This window comes from Ptychodera flava, chromosome 7 (assembly GCF_041260155.1).
Source record: "Ptychodera flava strain L36383 chromosome 7, AS_Pfla_20210202, whole genome shotgun sequence".
Lineage (NCBI taxonomy): Eukaryota > Metazoa > Hemichordata > Enteropneusta > Ptychoderidae > Ptychodera > Ptychodera flava.
In genome coordinates, this window is record NC_091934.1 from 30,509,657 (window position 1) to 30,533,121 (window position 23,465).

General features: G+C 38.0%; 1 protein-coding gene across 1 annotated transcript; it reads right to left on the reverse strand.

Annotated features, from left to right (window-relative positions):
* Window positions 1-554: 554 nt before the first annotated feature.
* LOC139137230 (low-density lipoprotein receptor-related protein 5-like) lies at window positions 555-22,678 on the reverse strand. The gene is made up of 19 exons (XM_070705220.1): window positions 22,474-22,678; window positions 18,179-18,650; window positions 17,651-17,803; window positions 17,415-17,544; window positions 16,746-16,890; window positions 16,221-16,340; window positions 14,923-15,183; window positions 14,383-14,536; window positions 9,895-10,028; window positions 9,313-9,427; window positions 7,643-7,787; window positions 7,363-7,467; window positions 6,746-6,922; window positions 4,026-4,268; window positions 3,352-3,514; window positions 2,545-2,672; window positions 2,050-2,322; window positions 1,164-1,340; window positions 555-796 (listed from the first exon to the last, which is right to left on the reverse strand). The coding sequence occupies exons 1-10, from the start codon at window positions 22,478-22,480 to the stop codon at window positions 9,396-9,398; spliced, it is 1,608 nt and encodes a 535-aa protein (XP_070561321.1). The 5' UTR covers window positions 22,481-22,678; the 3' UTR covers window positions 555-796; window positions 1,164-1,340; window positions 2,050-2,322; window positions 2,545-2,672; window positions 3,352-3,514; window positions 4,026-4,268; window positions 6,746-6,922; window positions 7,363-7,467; window positions 7,643-7,787; window positions 9,313-9,395.
* Between the last annotated feature and the right edge of the window lie 787 nt (window positions 22,679-23,465).

Consider the following 23,465-nt stretch of genomic DNA (forward strand, 5'->3'; position numbering starts at 1 on the left):
ATGATCCTTTTATCTATATACTAGCAATTTCTGAAGACAATACAAGCGTAAAACAGAAGCTGAAATCCACTGAGTAAAGATATTGCACATTACGAAAAAGCTTATCCTCACTTAGCGCTGTATTGTTAGAAACAAGGCCCCCATTGATGAAAGTTAATTGTTATGGACGGAGGAAGATGACTTACTTATTCAGATTGTCTACAATAATAGCACGTGGTTCAATAATATTTGCAGATACGACAACTTGTCGGTTACTTCCATCCAAGTTGGCTCGTTCTATTCTATTCGTTCCAGTGTCTGTCCAGTATAGCTTTCTATTTAGTAGGTCGAGAGCGAGACCGTCTGGAACTGTAGAATTTTAGGAATGATGTACAATTACAAAAAACTTATGTTCAGAGCAACCATCCTAATAAAAGACAAATCATGCAGTCGAAATATGCAATTAGACGATGTTGTATAATACGCATTTACTAAGCTTTCTTTCTATAGGAAATTGCTCTGCGTTGGCTTAGGTATATTGGCAGTACAGAGCCAAAAACGAGTTTATAGCTTACCTTCTATATCAACAGACAATATGACATCATATTCTGTGCCATCAAACGACGCTCTGCTGATGGTTTTCTGCGCCACATCTGTCAGTAAACTTTGTTTTCCTCCAAGTCAAAGTCCAGTGCAACGGGATTATGGACGTCACCAAGAGGAAGTTTGACGTAATTCATTTTGGGCAAAGTCATACTTATGTAAAATATTGTTCCCTGTGAGTCAGCTACCAAGAAAAAGTCATCGTTGGGGATATCTATGTGATATAAATAGAAATTGTGCCTGTGTTCAAATAATAATATAATCGTGAATGATGGATCAATATTAGCAGACTATTTGAAAGTACTGTTGTGTACTTTATTTACTGTTCTAGTATCGTACAAGCCCTTGGGGTCGGGTGTGGCAACCAAGCTATTATAGTCCATACATGACACTTCAATAAATTAAAATAACATAACATTACACAACTACCTACGATACTGCAAAACTGTAATACGTAAGTTTCACAGTAAAACTTTATTCAAAAACCCCGTAACCTGCACTTTAGTCGACGATATAAAATTCACAAAATTCAATGCGGGTTGCATGTTGGCAATGCACAACGTTTTGCAAATGAGACTTACCTAACTCACAAATTGTGCTGGTGTCAACATGCCATTGTCCGTCTTCTTGACACAGAAGTGTACCACCATAGACTGCTCTGTAATACACATTACATTTGTAGTTGCACGAGCTACCCTTTGTGTTCGTACAGTCATGGTCTATTGCACCACCATCGAAATCAACGGGACATCTAACAACTGCAGAGACGAACAATTTTAAAGACAGAGTTCAATATTACCATTTACCGATCTAAACAACAAGAAGGATATTTATCTATTTTCTCTGTAAGTAATTTGATGATGTCCCGTCTAGGTGTTGATCAAAACAATGCAAAATGATAAAACAACACAAGTAAGTAATTGCTCAGTCCAATAACTAGTAAAACTTGCCATGTGTAGAATAAATTTCAAGATGAATGGAAGTATACTAATTTGGGAGAATATGGCATTGTAGTAACAAATTAGTTCTAATCCTGCTTTACACTCCCGTTCATACAAAATATTGGAATTCGAAAATATTTCACATAATCGAAAGCCAGATAAGTCGGTATTTCTCACGTCATCGCCATATCATTTTATCCCCACAAGCATAATAAGTTCGAAAGTTCAACGTTAGGCTGGAAACTATGTCATCTAAGAAGTAGAGAGATTTCTTGTTACATGATGTCTTATTCTGTCCCTTGTTAGAGTGTCGCATGATATAGGGTTTACATTATGTATGTCAATAGAGGCTTTTCGATTGATTTATAATGTACAAGGATACGCCATCATGTTCGAGCATATAGTCTTCTTTTGCAGCATAATATTATGTATCTATACAAAATAACGAACGCCGATGTACCAGATTACAGAAGCATTATGTAAACAGGAAGACAATCAACTGAACTTGTACCACACAAAAGGTTACCTGTGAAAGTTGGCATTTCAAAGTAATGCACATCATTCGCCCTGTTAAAGATCGCATACCCGACACTTCTTATGTTCTTTCCCGTGGCCTTGTCTGCTCGTTGCAATCGATTTTGTGTCCAATCTGTCCAGTAAATGTAATCACCAACGACACTCAAGCTAAATGTATGGGCAAGTCCTTGACCAAAACTTATAAGCACTCTCCGAACATTTGAATGCAGTACTAGATACTCTATTCGTTCTGTCTGCCCATCGCACCAATAGAGTTTCCCATCTGCAAAAATATTAAGTATATCATTACAGAAATGCGGACAAAGGTTTGATCAAAGAATCAACAATATTTTGTCCCTCAACAACAATAAAAGACGTGCGATTTCATGATTGAATAATTCTACACAATTAATTTTCGTTGACATAGACTTAAATCTTAAGAAGTAACTATTTCATAGTTATTTATGGTTGACATGTTGAATTAACTTCATCGCCTGGTACAAACCTGTCTTGTCCAAAGTTAGCCCGTTCGGCCATCCAAGATCTGTGGACACAAGCGTCTCTCTGTTCCGTCCATTCAAATTTGATCTCTCAATTTTCGGTGCAGAACCCCAATCAGACCAGTAAAGATGTCTGTGGAGATATATTTGTAACTTTGGTATGCTAAGTCATGTGATAATATATATAGTTTAGCAACGTTCTATGGATGGATATTTAATTTCGCTTGCTGTTGTGGACTGAGATATTGCAAAAGAATATACTACAGAAAAGCAGGTAGTAAATTGAAGGTAACATGCATAGTCATGCAGCCTGATAAATGTTCTGCTCTTGTTAAGGTAGTTTACACCTCAAAAATGAAAGATGTTAACGTTTCCTCAAACTTTCCTCAAACAAACTTTAACCATTCACTCTCTTTCGAAACCAACAATATGAATCAAGGGTCACTGAAAACATTTCCTTGCTATAACAAGAAATTACCCAACATTTACCGATATTTTTGAAATTCAAAATGGTCGCCATCCCCATGTCATCTCTAAAGGGAAAATAAATTCCCGACGCTTACAAAACTAAGCCGGTAGAAACTTAATTTTCTCCGTAAGCTTCAAAGTGAGCACTCACAAGTGGAAATGAAATATTTTAAAAGTTTGAGAGTCCAAATATCTGAGAACGAGGCGACCTCTGCTTTAACACTCATTTCAGCGAAATCATGCTATTGCGATAAACATCGTTGATAAATTCACAATTCAATGCTTGCCAAGATAGAACAGTAAGTCCACCTTAGAAAACAGAAAAACTAAATATTGGAACTTACTCTTTTTCTTTGTCAACAAAAATAGCGCGAGGCTCATCAAGGCTTTGCCAAACAATCAGTTCACGGACGCTACCATCTAAATTAGCCCTTTCAATTGTATTCCTGCCTGTATCGGTCCAGTAAAGCTTTCGGCCATCAATATCCAAAGCTAAACCATCGGGTACTAAAATTAATATCATTCGATATTGATGTCAATGTTCCATTCTTCAAAGCGATGACGTCTTGATAAAATTATGATTTACTTATGCATGATTTGGTTGTTAGAATCTTAAAACATCACAAAGAATGCAAAACACAAAAGTCGACAACGTAGACTGTTTCTATTCCAAATTGCAAGGAAACGGTAAACAAATGAGTAAATGGTTATATTTCAATACAAGGCGCAACGTGACACGAAGACGTTTTTGCTCGCTATGCGTGAATGCTCATTCATACGCCTTTTAGGTAGTACACTCTGGAAGATACAACCATCACCGGAGACCATTCCTTTAGCATCAACTGGAACATGGAAATAGGATATTTTAGTTTGAGTTCGACCAGAATCACTTGCCTAAATGTCAAATGTAAATGTTGATATGAGAAAATTTCATGTAAACATTTATCGGCATTTAAAGTGGTATAATTGGTCTTTTCATTACAAATATGTTAATGTACTAAAAATCAGAAATACTCACTGTCTACGTTTGCCGATAGTATCTCTTCCTGCCATATGCCATCTAAAGATGCTCTGTTGATGGTTTTCTTATTTACATCTGTCCAGTAAACTCTCTCTTCCAAAAAGTCAAAGTCAATGGCGATGGGGTTTAAAAGGTCCCTTAGTGGCAAGCTGATGTAATCCAAGGAAGGCGATTGCATATCAATGTGAAATATTTTGTGTGGAGTGTCCGCGACGAGCAGGAAATCGCTTAAAATGATGTCTGTAACAGAATAATATAATTGTATAAATTACCTTTCTAAAGGCCTCTGATACGACAAAGTAAGCAATGTAAATGTGGCAAAAAGGCGACTTGAATTTACCTGTTGGCTCAGTTAATAGAGCATCCACACTGAATTCCGGGGACGTGGATACACTTTTCATATTTCAAGCATCAAATATTTGTATAGTAGAGACGATCAGATGTAATTGTGCAATTCTTTTCTCATTAACTCGGACAATACATTTCCACGCAAGGCTACTGGAAATTAGCACAGGCTCAAAAATGATATGTCTGATTGATAAATTATATTTATATATTGTATTTATTTATTTATTTATTTACAGAATTTAAGGAGTCTGGCAAAAATAAAGTTTCTACACGGCCTCCTCATTGACTGCTAGTCTCCATCTGAGAGACTGATTGCCACACATTGACTCAATTATCACATAATAACCTAATTATCGCTATAGTATGACGTTCCATTGTTGGTATACGACTGTGACGAATCCATATTCTACATGTGGTGGACACGGAACCTAGACTTATTTCACTATTAAGAAACGAAATCAGCTGTTCAGAACGGATTTTTAAATTCCTGAAACGTAAAAGAGGAATGGTAATGTAGCATAGGGAAATGATTTTATTAAAATATTTTTTATTAAAATATATGTGTAAAAAAACCATCGACACCAGTATTTCAATGAATTTATGATTTTTCGTTGTCGATTTGCGATGAATCGTTTAATTCTTCCCGACTGACATTTTTAATACGTGACGCTGCTACGTGCCCGACATTTTGAGCTGTCTACCTCGTCAAAAAAGCCTCTGCCGATGTCCGCCAACAACAAAAGCTTATAAGCATAGACGATAATCAAAGACAAGAATACCGTGACCGCTACATCAGCAGGAATGTTTCCTGAAGCAACATTGGCAGGTACGGGTTGGAAGTTCAAAATCATGATGAACGCTGCAGTCGAGGAGTCGAGCTGAGGAAGCGACCAGGGTTCATCATTTCTGACAGAAGAAATGTCGTTTTCTTCTCCAATAGATCTCTGATGTAGTATGTAAGAAATAAATACCTTGTCTAATAGACTCCCGGCCTTTCGTATTTGCACTTGATTCGTACAGAAAAAAAAAAATCGAACGAGTGATGCTCTTTACTATTCGTGCCAGCGGCTAACTGATTACGCAATGGCCGGTTCCATATACTATGCGAGTATAAAACCGGAAGCGTACCCGACCAAATTCGCCGCCATGTTTTTTGGGGTGTTTGTAAAGAAACAAAGACGAAACATGCAGAGTCTTATTTTTAAACTCCCCATATATACTGCTTTCATTAGCCAGTAAACATTATTTTCCATCTCGTAATTGATACAAAATACCGTTACCATAATGCTTTAAAAAAGATAAAGAGAGAGAAAAACTGTCGGGCATGTCAATGAGGCCCAAGCATGCTGGGATTTTACTGACGTTTAGAAAAGCGCCCTCTGTGCCAATAGCTAGATGCAAATTGGCAGTTTTTGGACAGGATTTCAGCATGCAATACTGGACTTTGGGTACTGCAGTTGCTATGTCAACGATAATGACGGCATAATAAACCCCTTATAGAACACAGTTGGTTGTTATCATGGTAAATGCAAAATTTTATTTACAAAAATTGCCCTTTATGTTCAACTTTTTGATAAGTTAAACAGGAAATCTATATCTACCCGAATCTTACAACTTGAAGTGTATGTGAAAGGTGCGCATCAGTGTTTGACCAAGTTAACTAGGGTTTTAAATTTATTGTTTACGCAATGCATAGTGGTACTACTAATGTGCATAAAAAGTAACAAATATTCCTATTTTATTCTTTCTTATAATGAATAAATACTATTATTGACCATGCATGTGTCGACTGTGCATCTTCAGATGGAAATAAAATTCCTAATCATAATATCTGTGCCTTATATGATATTTTGCATAAGAGCAGCTTCCGTGTGTTCAAAGCTAGCCTCGACATTGCCATGAACAGCTGATCAATGTGACCTAGCCTGACTGTATAACATAAACGAATGAGTTATTTTAAAATGGCCCCAATCGTTCTTTCCCAGCGATAGTATGAAATATCATACCTGAAAGTTTATTCACGGAAAACTGGGTCTATGCATACATGTATGCATTTGATAAAAGCAGAGTGTTAGAAATTATAACACAAACTCAAGTACAAAGTAACAATAGCCGTTAAAAGTTTCAAACATCTAGTGATCTTCACTTCTGAAAATTGTAGAATTGATAAGATGTATGTAACAGATATAACAAAATTGTACTTTATAGTTTTGTCTCGTGGATAATATATATATATATATATATATATATATATATATATATATATATATATATATATATATATATATAATTTTGTCTAATTGATACTAAGTGGAGAGAAGGAAACGGCACGTGTTCTGACAATATACCGAATATACAGGTATAATTACCAGTTTTACATTATATCCACAATGTAGTATCCCACTGCCCATCGTCTTGACAGAGAAGAGTACCAGTAAGCCTAGGTGAGAAGTTGTTTTTGCAGATGAAGGGACAAATATTACCATTGACGTTGTCACAGCCTGGGGCAATGGAACCGCCATAGAAATCCACTGGACAACGGACGACTGTGGAAAAAATGAGGCTTGTATTGAAAAGTGCTTGGGCGGGGATGCAAAGTGTTACGTTAAAGTTTTGAAAAAAAGACGCATGAAATGTTTTACATATTCTTCAGAGGGGTCAGCTTGACTCCCTTTAAAAGAAAATGACATTATAGAAGGCAACATTCTATACATAAAAATTCAACGAATAATCTCAATATGTTGAAAATAATCTCAGTATCATAAAAAGGTTTATTAATGCTGAGGAGCTTTCATTTTCACAAAAGGTCGTGCCAAATCAGCTGTACAACGGTACCATCGTATCCTGAAGCAAAGCAAATACATATACTTTTCGATAATATCAGCACACAAGCAAAAAATATCGATTCATGCATGTTCTGACATTAACCACGTTTCTTTGTAATGGAATATGTCAGGATGTTAATCTTTACATATGCGCTTCTTACCTTTCTTACAACTTGCAGATTGTGGTTGACTGCATAAACATTCTGCTCCGAATTCTGTGGGTACACATATTTCTGCACACCCACCGTTCAACATGTCACACGGCCCTATAAATGGAAATAAAGACAATAAATATATCACGAAAAAAATTCCTCATGTTCGCTATTGGGGCAGGCAGCTTGTAAGAATATTGCTACAGAAAACCTTTGTTGTAACTGATTGCAGTGAGTAAGGTAGTGCTCATGTATTTGCATATTCTGCATTATCGACAACAAAGCTTACCTGATTCTTCGGTTTGTATCGCCTTGTCAAACACAATGAGTGCTTCGGGGGAGTCAGACATACTTTGTATCCGAACGGTGCTGTTTGAAACGAGGTCAAAGTCGGTAATTGTGTTCTGGTCCGGTTCCGTCCAAAACAAGTGATCCTATAAACGGAAATTGAAAACGGAATAAATGACCTTGTACAGGTAGGTTTTATTCAAATTGAAATATTACGGAGGTATAATCGAATTCCTTGTAAATAACAAATTATACACCATTGAAAGAGGTTTACATATTGCCAAACAAAAGCAGATATTGGGCCTAACCAGATATCAACCTGAATAAGTTAGGCAGCAGATTGAGGGCATTTTAATGTGGTTAGAGCAGTCTTTTTTATGGCAAAATAGTTGAATGTCATGTGAAAATATCATCAATCTGCAAATGCCAACAGCTGCGAGACAAAGGATAATGCAGTCTGGGCTGATTCTAGCGACTTGTTTCTAGAAAGGAGACAGACAACCCAATTATAGTGTTCGAATATTCCTGAATAATTCTAGGAAGATGTGGGGAGGAATCATATTCAAAATTGTTTTCAGAATTGTTTGAGTAGCACTTTTCATATATAACCGTACTAGAATAGCCACCGACTCTGTGACTTATTCTTTCTGTAAAAATTCCCTAAATGTCTGATTCTTAGTTATTTACAAGTCAGCTCTTTGCGTCTTTATACATGCAGAATTTGCTTTGAGTGGAATTGTTTAGAAATCCTCAAGGAATAAACTTTTAATTGATTTCTCGATTCCAAAGGGTCTTCATTTGCTTTTGGGAGCCTTCCTTTTTTAAGAGGATGGCCGGTTTTAATCGGGGGGGGGGGGGGAGTTGAGTTTTACGAAATTGTTATGGGGGTTCGAATTTCACAATGAACAGTCTAAGGATGTTATATCTTACAATAGACAAAGTGATAGTTGATGTCAGTGAAACTGAGGGAAGTTCTTCAGAACGTGATGAAAGTTACATTGAATGAGTGATGACGGTGATATCGAAAGGGATCATGACACTGATAAAAGAACTATTCAATGCGATGAGTTTTGGTTGACAGTACACAATGTTGTACACAATATGTTAAATTCAAGCGCTATATCTTGATGGCACACCATGGTTACATTACAAGTTTTAATTGATCGAATTAGAGCAATATTTTTTGCCCGGTTGTAACGCTTTACAATTGACGGATTGAGGGGGGGGGGTCATATTTTAGTATGAGGGAGTTGAGGGAATCAACGTCAACATTTTTGCTTACATTTCACTAGTGAAGATGCCCTAACATGAACGCAAGATAGGAAGACTAAGGTTTATAAGGATTTCAAAGCGATCTGTCTCGGAGAAAATTAGGTTTTTCGATCTTTTTTACCAGTCTTCTCAAGTCTGCCAAAACATAGGTAATTGTGAATGTGATAATTGTGAAAAATGATGTAGCCTAACGTCTGTGATAGATGTGTGGTTTACTGAAAATACGTCTACTTTTACTAAAGCTATTGTGATGCAAGGGCCCCTTTGAAGAATGGCGACAGAAAAAAGGACAATAAAGATGGCATCACTCAATATTGCAGTTAAGTATCACTTCAGTAAATTAAAGTCGTGTCATTTCTGTTCTATTTTGCATCGTTGCCAAGAATTCTAAGTTACTACCTGAAAGACATCCATGCTAAACAAGTTGACACGACCAGCTACCAGTGGTTGTTGTGATTTACCGTCGAAAGATGTTGAATGTATCATGCCAGAATTGGCATCATACCAATAAAATCTGAAAAGAAGATGGTGTTAAGTGTTACGAATCGATAACATTTTTAAGTGTCACCAACCGCATCGGATATTTGTTTTAAATTAACACGATCATACAGTATATGATGCCTAAGACAACTAAAACGGCTTTACAATAAAGTATCGTAATCATTTTACATTTTAAAATGCATTGCTTATAAGGTTTGCAGATAAGCAGGAAGATAGACATATTTTCATCAGAATTATATCTTCATAAGCAGAAACATTTTAGGAATAAGTTATTTTTTCCAACACGAATATTAAAGGACGTATTTCATGTTCAATACAATGTTTACCACAAAGAAAGGTATTCAGTCGTAAGTTTACAATCCTCCTATTAAATACACACTAACGGGGGTGACTTTCGAATACAAACAATTACATATTTTATGTTAGGGCATATCATGACACAGAGCTGTCAGAGACATAAGTTTTGTCTCACGCTCTTACCTATCTCTTGATAGTCAATTGTCAGTGCTACAGGTGAAGTAGTGTTGTCAGCCACTACGACGTCTCTGTCACGTCCAGATAACATTGACTTCTCTATCCTTGGATAACTGCCACTATCAGCCCAGAAAAGGATCCTTAATTTGATAAAAGAGAAACATACCATTATTAACACACCATTACCAAGTTAACAATGTCAATAGAAGTTGAAGACTCTCACTTAGTTGGTGGCTTAAGAACAATATTGTTATGTATGTATGAATGTATGTATGTATGTATGTATGTATGTATGTATGTATGTATGTATGTATGTATGTATGTATGTATGTATGTATGTATCACATGTGTGATTTCACTCATTTTTAATTTAATAGAGAAAAAGTAACTTTCATATGTTGTCAGACTGCTTCTACACGTATGATTGAGTGAATGTGTTTTGTGCACTTAGTACACTTACACAATAATAAAATGATTGTTGGGAAGATACGCGATGTTATATTGCTGGACATATAGACTCTATAAATCTTCATACCTTCGGATGGAGATGGTGAATTCAAGAACTTATTGCTGGGCTTGCGGTAGCCAGCAAACAGAACACCAGTCTAGAAAGTTTGAGCTGCTATGCGCCAATGATTGGCGGGCGATGACGTACATGTCACATGTCTGGTGACGTAGAAGAAGCTAGAAGACGGCATGGGGCCGCATGGCCGCACGTGGCGTGGCTTGAGTGCAGTCGATTTTCAAGCTTTCCGTTCAGACGTTGTGAACGTCTGAACCGACTCAATATCAAACCTTTTAGTGTGGGCGAGACTCAAGAACATTTAGTGAGCATTCATATGTGGCAAGAGAGACATTTTCTGACAGAACGATCCATCGAGCCCCGACCACGTGTGGGCGAGAGACATAGCTACGAGTGAAAGGACAGGCCGGAAGCTTGGGCGCGAATGGCAACTCACCAGCCTATATTATATATTATAGCCCCAACATGGGACTATGTGCCCGAGGGTAGGTGACCATTTGCCCGACGTGAGGAGGGCAAATGGTCTCCTGCCTCGAGGGCACATAGTCCCATGTTGGGGCTATAATATTTTTATTACATGCCTCCCCCTCATAATTTTCCTACTGAATTTTTGTTTTGATCTTTAAATGACATTCATTGTTTAATTTCCACGAAATAATTACATTCGTCGAAAAAAACGATAATGTTTCATCGTTTGACGGCGCATGAATATATTAGAATCACTGTTATGCGGTTTATCGATTTTTCTTGCATAATTTTGTAAACACGGAATTCCCTGTCAATCATGGCGGATGACATTACGCAATGGCTGTTGTCATTGAAGGAGGAAGAGATCGACCAGTTACTAGGTGCACCGCCAGAAGAAAATTATCAAGATGAAGTAGATGATTTCATATAAAGCCACCAGAAAGAAAATACTGTGAAAACAACATCGCGCGACGTACGAAAATGTACCGAATGGTTAGCGACGAACACCGGCGAAGTTCGACCAATCGAAGTAATACCGCCAGCCGAACTGAGTATTCTTCTCAGCAAATTTTTCATCGGTGTTCGAAAAATCGACGGCGAAGAGTATGAGCCATCCACTCTTACTAATATCAAGTGTAGTCTCGAGCGGTATCTTCGCGACAAGGGATATGAAGTCAGTTTAAATGATCGGCAGTTCCACAAAATGAACCAGGCACTACGTGCGAAGCAAGTCGATCTGAAGAGACAGGGAAAGGGACGAAAAGAAAAGAAATCTGATGCAGTTACTGTTGAAGAAGAAGAGAAGATGTGGAAAGAGCGTATTCTTGGCATTTTTGATGCCGAGTCGGCGAATTTTACGATGTTTTACCTGTTCGGTAAACATTTCGGTCTTCGCGGACGGGATGAACATCGACAATTGAAATTTGGCGATATTGTGACCGGCAGAGACACCGACGGCCTCGAGTATCTGGAGTTCCACGAACGGCAGACTAAGACTCGTGATGGTACCGGACTTGACACCCGAGCATTCTCACCGAGAATGTATGCCACTGCTACTGATGATTCCAGAAATCCGCTTGATTTGTATCGCGAGTACATAAAACATCGTCCGCGATCAGCGTGTGACCCAGACTCGCCATTTTACCTACAGCCGCTACAGCCTAAATTCATCGATCACTTGAAGTCCGACGCTGTTTGGTATTACGATCGCCCGCTCGGTAAAAATCAACTCGGCCAACTCATGAAGAAAGCGGCCTTGAAAGCTAATATCCAGGGTAAGATTACCAACCATTCTCTACGGAAAACCTGCGTTCGGCGACTGTCTTCAGCCGGAGTGCCCCCGCACAAAATCATCAAAATAAACGGCCATAAGAACGCGGGCAGCCTGCAACATTACGACGAACTTGAACTGAGTGAGCAAAGACGAATGTCACATATACTTAGCGAAACCAACTCAGAAAATACGAATGTCACTACAAGTAATTCGCTTTGTCAGCCGCAAATTTCGGCCATCCCGTCTGTTTTGGAAATACGGACAAGTTTCAACAACTGTTTGCAGGCGCGGTCATGACAAACTGCATCTTCAATATCACGTCAACACCGGCAGTGTGCGACTGCAAGGCTAAACGTCGTCGAATTCGTGTCATCGAATCAGATTCCAGCGATGAAGACAATTAAATCAAATATTGGACAATTTGTATCTTCGTTTTTGACATTTATAGTTGCCTATTTTTCTCGTGTTAACTTCACCGATTGATTGAATTGTTCGACGTATCTGAGCTAAACGGACATGGAAGTTGTTCTCGTTTCTATGCGTTCGCTTGAGCCTGGTTCCTGTAGTTCGAGCAACGAATACGTGCACATGAAAGTTGAGTGTTATTCGCATTTTCACCGTTTATTTCATTTTTCCAGTATTAAGCGGTGTTTAAATATTTGAAACTTGCGTATTTATTAAAGAATTGATTTAATCTTTCATGAAAAATTGTGTGTTTTGATCATTTCAATCCCTGGCTTGTCGTCTGTGCTAAAAATAGTTCCGGTTCACTTTCGGTCGGGTGATGACTATGCGGCCCGCCACGTCACAAACCAGTTACCATTGAATCCTATGGGGCTCGTGACGTTCCATATACGAGGCATGTAATAAGGAACTTCTGTGCACCTTCAACGCTACGCCGCGCTACCGGACCGGAGGTCAGGAACAGTAACTCTCAGGTTTAGTAGATAGACACCCATGTAGGATAACAGGGATGTTGTCCCCGTCCTTCGAACCGCGTAAACTTTACTTACGAATCCGAACTTCCGGCGGAATCGAAATCGTGCTTTATAATCTCACACACACGAGTGTAAAGTCGATTTTGTATGAGTGATTCTTCGCCGCTTGGAGGGACGTTTATAGTTTGGATCGTGGGTGAAATTGGTTTGAAAAGTGGGCGATTGTTATTTCCCTACAAGAAGGCTTAGAATAACATGAGTGTTTGTATAGGTTGTCTGACACTACGTATTGATTGACGTTAAGTGTCTACTGAATTTCACCCAACTGTTGTATTGTTCAAATATATCAGTTTTGAGCCAAGCCTCGCTTTCACAGGCTACTGTTATTTTCGGTACACTTGTATATTTACTACAGTGTTTTCCTTCTTTGAGGTAGCGACCTTTTGTTGTCATAGTGACCAAGAATAGAGTTGTCACTATTAGACTGCTGAGTTTGTTTTGAGTGCACACCATATGAACAGAGAACTGGTGTATTTCTATGTGTTATGAGTAAAGCCAGTTTAAAGACATTAAGGCGTACTAGCACATAGCTGCCATATTTTCAGTGTTATTCAAGCAAATTGTGATATCACGGAAACAATTTCTTTGATGTGTTACTGTCAGTCTTTGCTATAGTTGTTAGCGAGTTGTCAATCATTGTACCATACAGGGGTATCTGCGAATACTCGCTGTTGTTGTTGATTTATTCTTTAGTAATAAATATTGTTGTTGGCAGAACTGTTATGCCAACTGGTATAATTGTGAGATAGCTTTCTATTGTACATTTAGAAGTAAATACCACCTATCTGAGCGAACTATCGCGACCAGGTTAAGAGGTCTCAGTAGAACGAAAGTGAGGAACATTTTAATTGTCAGTTTAGGCACGGACTTTCATGCCGTTTGACAATATATTTTCTTATAGTCACGCCTGGCACAACTTAAACAAATTTTTGTCAACTCTCAGGTGTGACATATGTATGTACCTATCTACGTGCCTCTTCACCCCTCCCTCTATCAACCTAACAAACACATAAATGACAGGACGATTGTTGACAAAGTTGGTATTCATAGACGAAACAATTAATTGTAGGAAAGTATGTTTCTTGTGGTATTTTTTCACATAACGAGAATGTATAGTTTGTCTCTAATTGAGCTCCCATGATCTCATTTATTCATGACCTACTTTGTTATTGACCTCACAAAAAGTTTGCAAATGCTTGTTTGGTCTGTATTTAGGCTAAGGTTTTACTTACTTTTTGATTGAATGCACTGCGATGTCTCTTGGGTTTTCAATATTTTCAGTAATAAGTTTTGTAACATGGAGCCCATTCAATTTTGAAACGAAGATGGCCTTGGACTCAGCATCTGTCCAGTACAAGTTTGAACCGAGCCAATCAACAGCAATTCCTAAAATATACAAAGATCAGAGCAATAATTTATACATGGAGATACAGTCACAAATATATCACAGACCAGGCCGATGAGAAAATACTCTGTCCTTATCATCTTATGGAGATGAGGAACTATTAAATGGTAATAGCGTATTTGATATACTGGAAGTTTAGACACACTGAGAGAGAGAGAGAGAGAGAGAGAGAGAGAGAGAGAGAGAGAGAGAGGAGAGAAGAGAGAGAGAGAGAGAGAGGAGGAGAGAGAGAGAGAGAGAGAGAGAGAGAGAGAGAGAGAGAGAGAGAGAGAGAGAGAGAGAGAGAGAGAGAGAGAGAGAGAGAGAGAGAGAGAGAGAGCGCTGAAAATCATGTATTTAGTCTGCAAACATTTCTCGTGCGGCTTACCTTTTACTCCACTAACGCCTGGTACTATTGTAACAAACGATTCTCCCTCTCGAAGCGTCATTTTTCTGATAGATCCTGCCAATTCATCATGAATATAGAGGGCGTCCTGTCTGTAAACATAATCCATTGCCGTAGCATTGACGTCTTGTACGAAACAGTGCTCACTGACAGGGACGACTGCATGTCCGAAGGTGACCGGCAGTCTGCAAATGCTGTTTGATTTTGAGAGTAATATTTGGTGTCCTGGAACTTGATGGTTGTCTAAGGAAAGTAAAAGCACATAGACGTATTGTCAGACAATGGTTGTCAACAAAATTGAATCATTCAATGTCATATTATAACACGCCTAATGCTCGTCCCGTGTTGCGATTCGTGACTTGCATGTGTGTGCAAGGAATTTGATTTTGGAATTTCACCAAAATGTTGATTCTCTATACATTGTAGTCTATAAGGAAATATGAATAATTTACTCCAAAACAAAACTAGACAGGTGCTAGTGTACGTGTGTGCAGGAAATTTGATTATGGAATTTCACGAAAATGTTGATTCAATATACATTGCTATCTATTAAGAAACTGAATGATTTTTTCGATACAAAAGAATCTGTGATTTTATAAATGTTTGAAAATTGATATAAATGTACGTGATGACAGTGGTGTGTTTGAAAGAGCAGATGTGAACAACAAATGTAATACTGCAATTTCGCAAACAGTGATTATTTGTAAAGTTCAAAAAGGATTCTTTGAAATTTCAACGGTCAAATGAGAAATTATGTGTCAATTAAGATATGTTTATACGGACTGTGACATCTGGGGAGGGTCACCGTTTTTTTTGCATGAAAATTGCTAATTAATTGATACTTTTTAACTTTTAATTACTTTATATATTTTGTGTTGATTACATAAGGGGCGACGTTAGCATTGGATGGTTTGATGTTGGGTGGTTCAGATTACTGAAAACAGACAAATGACATTGTGCCCTATTATCAGCGTGTCATTGTCATGTGACTTGGCTGAGAAATATTCATTATTGTTATCAAAAAATAAAATGAATGTAGATTACTGTACAGCAGTTTTTAAATCAAAGTCCCGCATTTTCGTTTGACTTTCAGTGCAATATTGCCCCCCCCCCCAAAAAAAAAAATGAACGCATTGAGCTCGGAGAGCCTGTACCATAACGCATTTACATCATGTTATGTGCATTACTAGAATTTAAATGAAAGAGCAATCGGTTTAAAGTTCAGAAAAGTTATTTGAATGCGATAAAGGAATACTCTCTCAAATGTTAGCGGCACTTACCAACTGTACACGTTTTGCCGTCATTTTCTAAAAGGTACCCATGGGAACACAGACACTTGTGACCGTTTGGATCGCCGACACATAGTTGGTCACATCCGCCATTGTTAGTAGAACATGAACCTACAAGACCAATATTATGCAGAATCGTCCATTTTGTTGTGATTTTCCAAAGTGCAAATCAAATAACATAACGTGATTCAAGATTCTGAGAGATAAAACATATTGTGGTACACGGAATGTCCAATTGTTTGCCATAAGCGCTTTAACGATAAAAAAATCAGAATTATATTAAAAGGCAAACATGCTATAAGAATCTGGTAATTCCCTTAACCGTGTTTGAACTTACTTATCCGATTACTTTGTGTATGCAGCCACAGTGAAGAAACAATAATAAACAAAACTCCTCACCGTCGTCGTTCGTCTTTATAGCAAAACGACCAGATTCAAAAATTTGCATGTAAGAGCCCTGCACTAGGCGAGTAGGTATCTATGTCGTCGGTAAAAAATCACTGGAATTGTACTCACTTTGCTGTGTTTGCTGCCTCCACTCAGTATAATATGTCACCCCTATCGGGTGAAAGTTGAAAGCCAACCAGCCGGTGATACTTTGGTTACCTCGGTCAATAAGCCAAAGGCGAGTGGAGGAAAAATCGCCAACGACGACGAAATCCTGCCATCAGCATAAAAATATACATTTGATTATCTAAACACCCTAACATTCTGACTTGTACTAACTATTGTATGTGGGCCATAACCAATCTTGTTCATTATTTTTATCTGCAAACCCTATTGCTTGAGAGAATAGGACTTGCTGCCTCGGAAGTGAAAGACTTAAACTTTTCCTCAAACTTTCCTCTGGAAGCTTTCACCCTATCTCTTTCGAAAACAATAATAAATATCGGGGTTTGGGGTCATCGTTCAAATTTTAGTGCTGGAGAAGCAAATGACCCAAGATTTTACCGATACTTGAAATTCAAAATGGACGCCATCCCAGTGTTAACCATAAGGCGAATGATAAAATTTTCAATTTTCGAAAAACTAAGACGCTGAAATTTTTTCTCACACCAAAAGCTGTAAAATGAGACCCCATAAGTGGTAGATCAGAAAAGAACTGTAAAGGTTTGATAGTCCGAAAATCTGCCCCGAGGCGCAATCGATATTAGTATTCGAAAGAGCTTCAATCACGTGACTCACCTGGTCCATTGTCAAATCGAAGGGTAAGAGTAACACGCTACGTAATCCAGGATAAAATTCACTGATTTCGAGTGGAGAATCAAGATCAATCGACATGACCGTGTTTAATCCATCATCTGTCCAATACAGCCTGCCAATAAAAAATTTAGATCACGTTGAGCAAGCATTTTGTCCAGTAATTGAAGATCTGTCGTCAGTACAATGGCGAGAGCCGTAATTTTTCAGTTGAAGCTTACCTGTTTTCTGCATAATCTATGGACAGTCCACTTGGTGATTGTATGAAGTAACTTCCGTGTGTTTCAATGCTAACGATAGTTTCACGACGTTCCCCATTCAGAGTAGACCTCTCAATTTTTCGATTTGATCCTAGATCACACCAATAGAGGTATCTGTCAGCGAGTAAAAACAAATATTATTATAGCAGTTTATGTAAATGTCTTTAGCTTTCAAACAAGACAAACTGTTCAAAAAATTTGTCCCTTGCATTTTACAAAAAATATTGTACTTTCAATAAACTTTGTAAGCAATATTTTATTTTATTACAAATTTAATTGCATTACAATATTTAAGACAGAATGATGATACTGTCATATTTGTGGCATCATATCATTGCATAAGGTAATATGGGATGTATCAGCTATAAAGTGATGGTGACGATGATGGTGGTGGTGGTATGTGAAAAAAATTACTTTCTACATTTATGTTAACGCAAAATTTCACTTTCAAAACTTCGATCCTACATTCGACATAATATATCATTTTACCCATTGAACGGATGCACGGTTATTCCCCGTGGTCTGTCCAGCATTCTGTAGATCAGAGGTAACGTGTATTGACCGTTATAGTCAGATACCATTATCCAGTTGTACGACGCATCCGTCCAGTACAGCTTATTTGCCAGCCAATCAGCTGCCATACCTTCAACTCTGCCGGAGACGCCCCCATGTATAGCCCCTATAGATCCTGTTGCTAGATCATTTCTGTACACCAGCTTACCAACAGTGTCTATCGTAAAAATATAGTTGTCATGGTAATCGTATGCAAGTCCCGTCAAGAACGCGTTCGTGCCGGTCAACAGTTGGTTTGCCGTTACAGTTGCATTGTGGGATACGTTTGAGTAGATTGCCTTAGCATCGCCACGGATAAGCAGTAGGTGAGACGGTGGAGATGGACCAATCGACACAGCAGTCCACAGTAGTCCGGGTCCCGATAACCCTTGACCCGTGACATAAGCCACTAGAGAAATGAACACAAAACATACACCAAGAGTATAAATAAGCACAACAAATCAAGTACAAATGCCTCTGTAATTGGCAATTTACCATCAGAGACGTGTTCATGGCTAGAAAGGTAAGGGAGAATTAATGTTACTAACTCAGATACTGGCCAACGGCTGAAGATATGCATTTTCTGATGACTCAGCATCGCATGACACAAGTTCTCGTTTAAACTCATCTCGGCCGTACCTATGCGATGTATCTTTTGAACAATTGATAGACTTATAAAGCAAAGAGCATATTACTGATTTGGTTCGTTGTCGATAGAGCAATAAGAATATACTGAGTCTACAGAGAAACTCGTCAACAAATCGTATAACGTAAATGATATCTTGAGTTGCAGACGCTGCAATTCTCTTGTTAAATTAACACAACTAAACCGAAAGCATGGCATATACGAACGATAACGGAAAATCGCTGCGCCATGGCGTTTGCATGTTCCGAAAACATAAAGTGGATATCAGGTTTGCCGTTTGCAAAAATTAACACATATTTCAATAGCCTTCATTTTTTATTGATCTCACAGTCGTTTGCAATCCTGGTAGAATACGATCTGGCAGTGTCCGTTGATGAACCGATGTTTCTTTCCCCGTTTATACCATTGCAATACACACGCATTTATGGCTATTACTGGGAGAAGTTCACCCTGAAACTTAAATGGATAAAATGCTGGAAATTTCGGATATTTTTTATGCGCAATGTGTTATTGAGTATTTGTTTGATTTTGCACACTTGGTTATAGCAAGTCATCAATGAAGAAGATTCATATAATACCATTTTTCACAATGCAATATTTACAATATTTTTTTTAAAACAAAAAGGATTGAGAAGTTACTACCAATGAATGCAAGAGTTTAAAATCACAGCACAATTAATGTGCCCTTCCGGTAAATTTTCATGGGCGTGTGGATCGGAGAGGTGCGTGTGGGTTTGTTAGAAACGGGATCATAATGCGAAATTGATTTCGCATAAGAACTTTCGTTTTGATTGGGGGGGGGGGGTTCAAGTAAAACGAAGGAATTACGTTTCTTTTGCGTCAGCTTTTATTATCGACGGCCCCTAAGTTTCCTGTTTTGCGTAGTGAGATGAGGCAGGCTCCCTCAGAGCGCCACCTACGCTCGAAGTGTGGAACATCCCGTAGCCGAGGATTGACGTGGTTTGCACTGCGAGGAAGCCTCTGAACAAGAGGGTCTCCACTGTGCATTGACGCAAATACATTTAACTGCAGCATGAACCCGGAAGTATTGCTAACTTACAAAAATAGATGACGATGGCGATATCAGAAAAATTACATTAGTTCCGACTCGAACACTTCACTGGCTGGCAAAATTTGTAATAACTTCGTATACATTTAAATAACGTCAGCATTCTTTCATATCACTCAAACAATTAGATACAAAATGTTATGCCCCACGCTTTGCAGGACATTTCACGTGTCTATCTGTAGAATTACATGTACGCTCATATTTTTCTAAAAGGCGTTGTCATCTTCTTATCTGTGCGTGTTGAACTTTGATATTGTGTGTTCAAAAACACCGAAAATATAAAGTAAAAGACAGCGTTACCGCGTCAGAGACCTCGATTGCCGCAAATGGGACAGCTGCAGAGCATCGAGCTCGAAGCAGTAGCAACGATCAGGTTACGCGCTTAATTAGCATACAAAACATATTGAGAGAGTGTACACCGTACTGCACGGAATACAATGCTCGAAGGTCACGTCAGGTCAATTCCGTAATGAGGAATGAACTATTAGATCTCGGAGGGGTGGTCAGGATGCTGACACGCACATTTTGCGTCACAAAATTTGGCAAAAATAATTTCGCTCGTATTTCGCGCAGAATGCATACCCCGCGCCAAAAGAAAATTACACGCGTTCAATGGCCAACATTCATGTCAGTAATTCAGTTTAAATCAATATGGTTGCTGTTATCTTTTTCTATTTCGCTGTGCAGAATCATTTTACATTGTCTGACTTAGAGATACTGCCCCGCCCTCGGCCCCCGAGTCAATGGTCCGTCACAAAAAAATTGCTTCTCTTTTACATGGCTTCCGTTTGACATCCCTGAAACGAATTTTAACTGTCTGAAGAGACGTTAGCAGAGACTGTAATTTACAATACAGTATATTCGGCCAAAAAAAAGAAATGTTTCTGGTCAGGTCTTTCTTTAAAAAATGGTGCGGCGACGCGCATTTTATTTTTTTTTTATTTTTATATTTTTTTCCCTCAAGGGAGGGAGGAGGGTCAGTTTTATAGTTTTATCAATATAGTCACATGTGTTCATGCAGTCACTGATTATGCCCCAAAGAATTTTCTCTTTCTGTTCAGCCATTTTGGTTTGGTGTCAGCCACGGCCGCCGGCCACAAACAGAAAAAAAGGGTGACGCGCTGTTGTTCAAGTGATGCGCGCGCTGACCAGAAACATTTCTTTTTTTTGGCCTTACATATTACAATACATGTAAGATGTACAATGTTTCTGTCATAGGACATGATACATACCAATCTCGAAGCACTTTGCATTATTATTCATATTTTGGTGCAATTCAGTTAACGTTCCTTACATCAGTGTACTCTATCAGTTCTATATATTTTACAATTTTTTATAATATTCGCCACATATTTTAAGGTAAAGTTGTGTATATTACAGCAGTAGAGGCCATAAGCCACGGAAGTGTTAAAGCACAAACAATATATCACAGTAAACAAACGAATATAAACTTTTGTCAAGCTATGATAATACTTTACTTGATAAAAGTTTGTACTATTTTTGCGTAATGACACTACCGTGTCAATTCAATCTTGGTTGCTTTACCTTTACGAGAATGTCGTAACCAGCACATATGTAGCTAAAGACGGACAAAGAGAAATTAGCTAACTGATACAAGATGAAGTCGCCGCTTGTTTCAGGAGCTCCAGTGATGACATTATCAGATTTGAATATTTAATACTTCTGATGGGCAGACCAAAATGACAAATGTATTGAAGGCAACGACACACTATGCAAATTCCCATATAATAATAGTTGGGCTAAAAATTTGAATGACACAGTTCGTATTTACTTCATTTATGCTATCTCACCGATTATCACATATTTCACAATAGCATGCTGTATTTGGAAACAAACCCGGAAATAAACTTTTAATGTGGAGCAGACATCTGGCGAGTTGAAACAATGAGCAAATGTTCTGAACACCCAAAACTCTAAAGAAAGCGGGCAACATTTGCAAAACAGCCTGAGAGTAATCAACGCAAAGGGTTGTACTCGTAATCCTTATCGGAAAATGACAAATATTATGATAAAAATTACAGTTATAAGTTTAAATAACAGCTCACTGTTACACGATTTTAAGTTTCTACCTGTACATGGCCCTACAGCATTGCAGATTTTGTAATGATATTTAATGAAAGCAGAACGAAACTGTTTCACATCATGTTGTCTTATTTTTGTTTGTTTTGTTTTTTATTGTCTTTTTATAGATTCTTTGCAAACAATACCCGTTACTGTTATAACATCAGTGTTTGATATTTCTTACAATCAACAACACAAACCAACTAGCATTGTGTAAAATTATGCGAAGATTACGTCATTTTGAAGTATATTAAGTAGACATGTAAGAAAACAATGCTGTCTGATCCGTACTTAAGCTCCGCTCATACACATTTACACGAGAATTGTGCCTTTTTGATACAGTAGCGAACCCGGAAATGATTTAAAAAACATCGAAATTCTTTTGCTCGCCATAACACAGCAGCACAGCACAGCAGTTCATAAAATTTCACATACCTGTCATGTACAATGTCACCAGCGAAATGAAAAAAAAATCGAGCCATCCTTTTCGTCAGTAAAGAGCGAAGATTTCTTTTTTCGGAATCTTGTCTCTTTGCATTCTACAGAGTAACGCGTTTTACTTCATGTCATACACGAGTACGCACAGCTCCGCTCTTCAATAATTTATACACTTTCTACCCGTTAACTGCGCTTTCCCTATTGTCAGTACGTGTTCGTTTGTGACATTTCGGTATTGGGTCAGCATTCTGACCTTACTACAAGAGGCACTTACCATTACTATGAGGGGTTGTCAGCACAGCAAAAGTAGGGTAGTTAATTAGTTACACATACACACATAGATAGATAGATAGATAGATAGATAGATAGATAGATAGATAGATAGATAGATAGATAGATAGACAGACAGATAGATAGATGCATGCATGCATGCATGCATGCATACATACATACATACATACATACATACATACATACATACATACAGACATACAGACATACAGACAGACAGACAGACAGACAGACAGACAGACAGACAGACAGACAAACAGACAGACATTAAGACACGCTGATATGTTGACGCATAGATATACATCACTTAAATATAAAAAATGTGATTTTTCATTCCACTCCACTCGCAATATGAAAGGTATAACCCCTTGTACATTTATCTGTACCTTACTCTTTCTGATTTTAAAAGCAGAACTTTATCACTGATGCAGCTGTATGGATATAAATAACAAGGTCGGACAAATTAAAATTGCGGATTTTAGTCATAATTTATATACCATAGGCACTAAGGATGCAACAAAAACATTCTTACTAAACTTAAGACAAAAAAATAAATAAATTGTGCTGTTACGATAACACGGTTTTCAAAAGTAGGGTAGGTAAGTCGGCAGGGATTTTTTTTCCAAAATACTTTTATTTGTAGATATGCATTATTCATGGGTTCAGGGTGATCAAACACTGGCTACAAAATTTCCAGA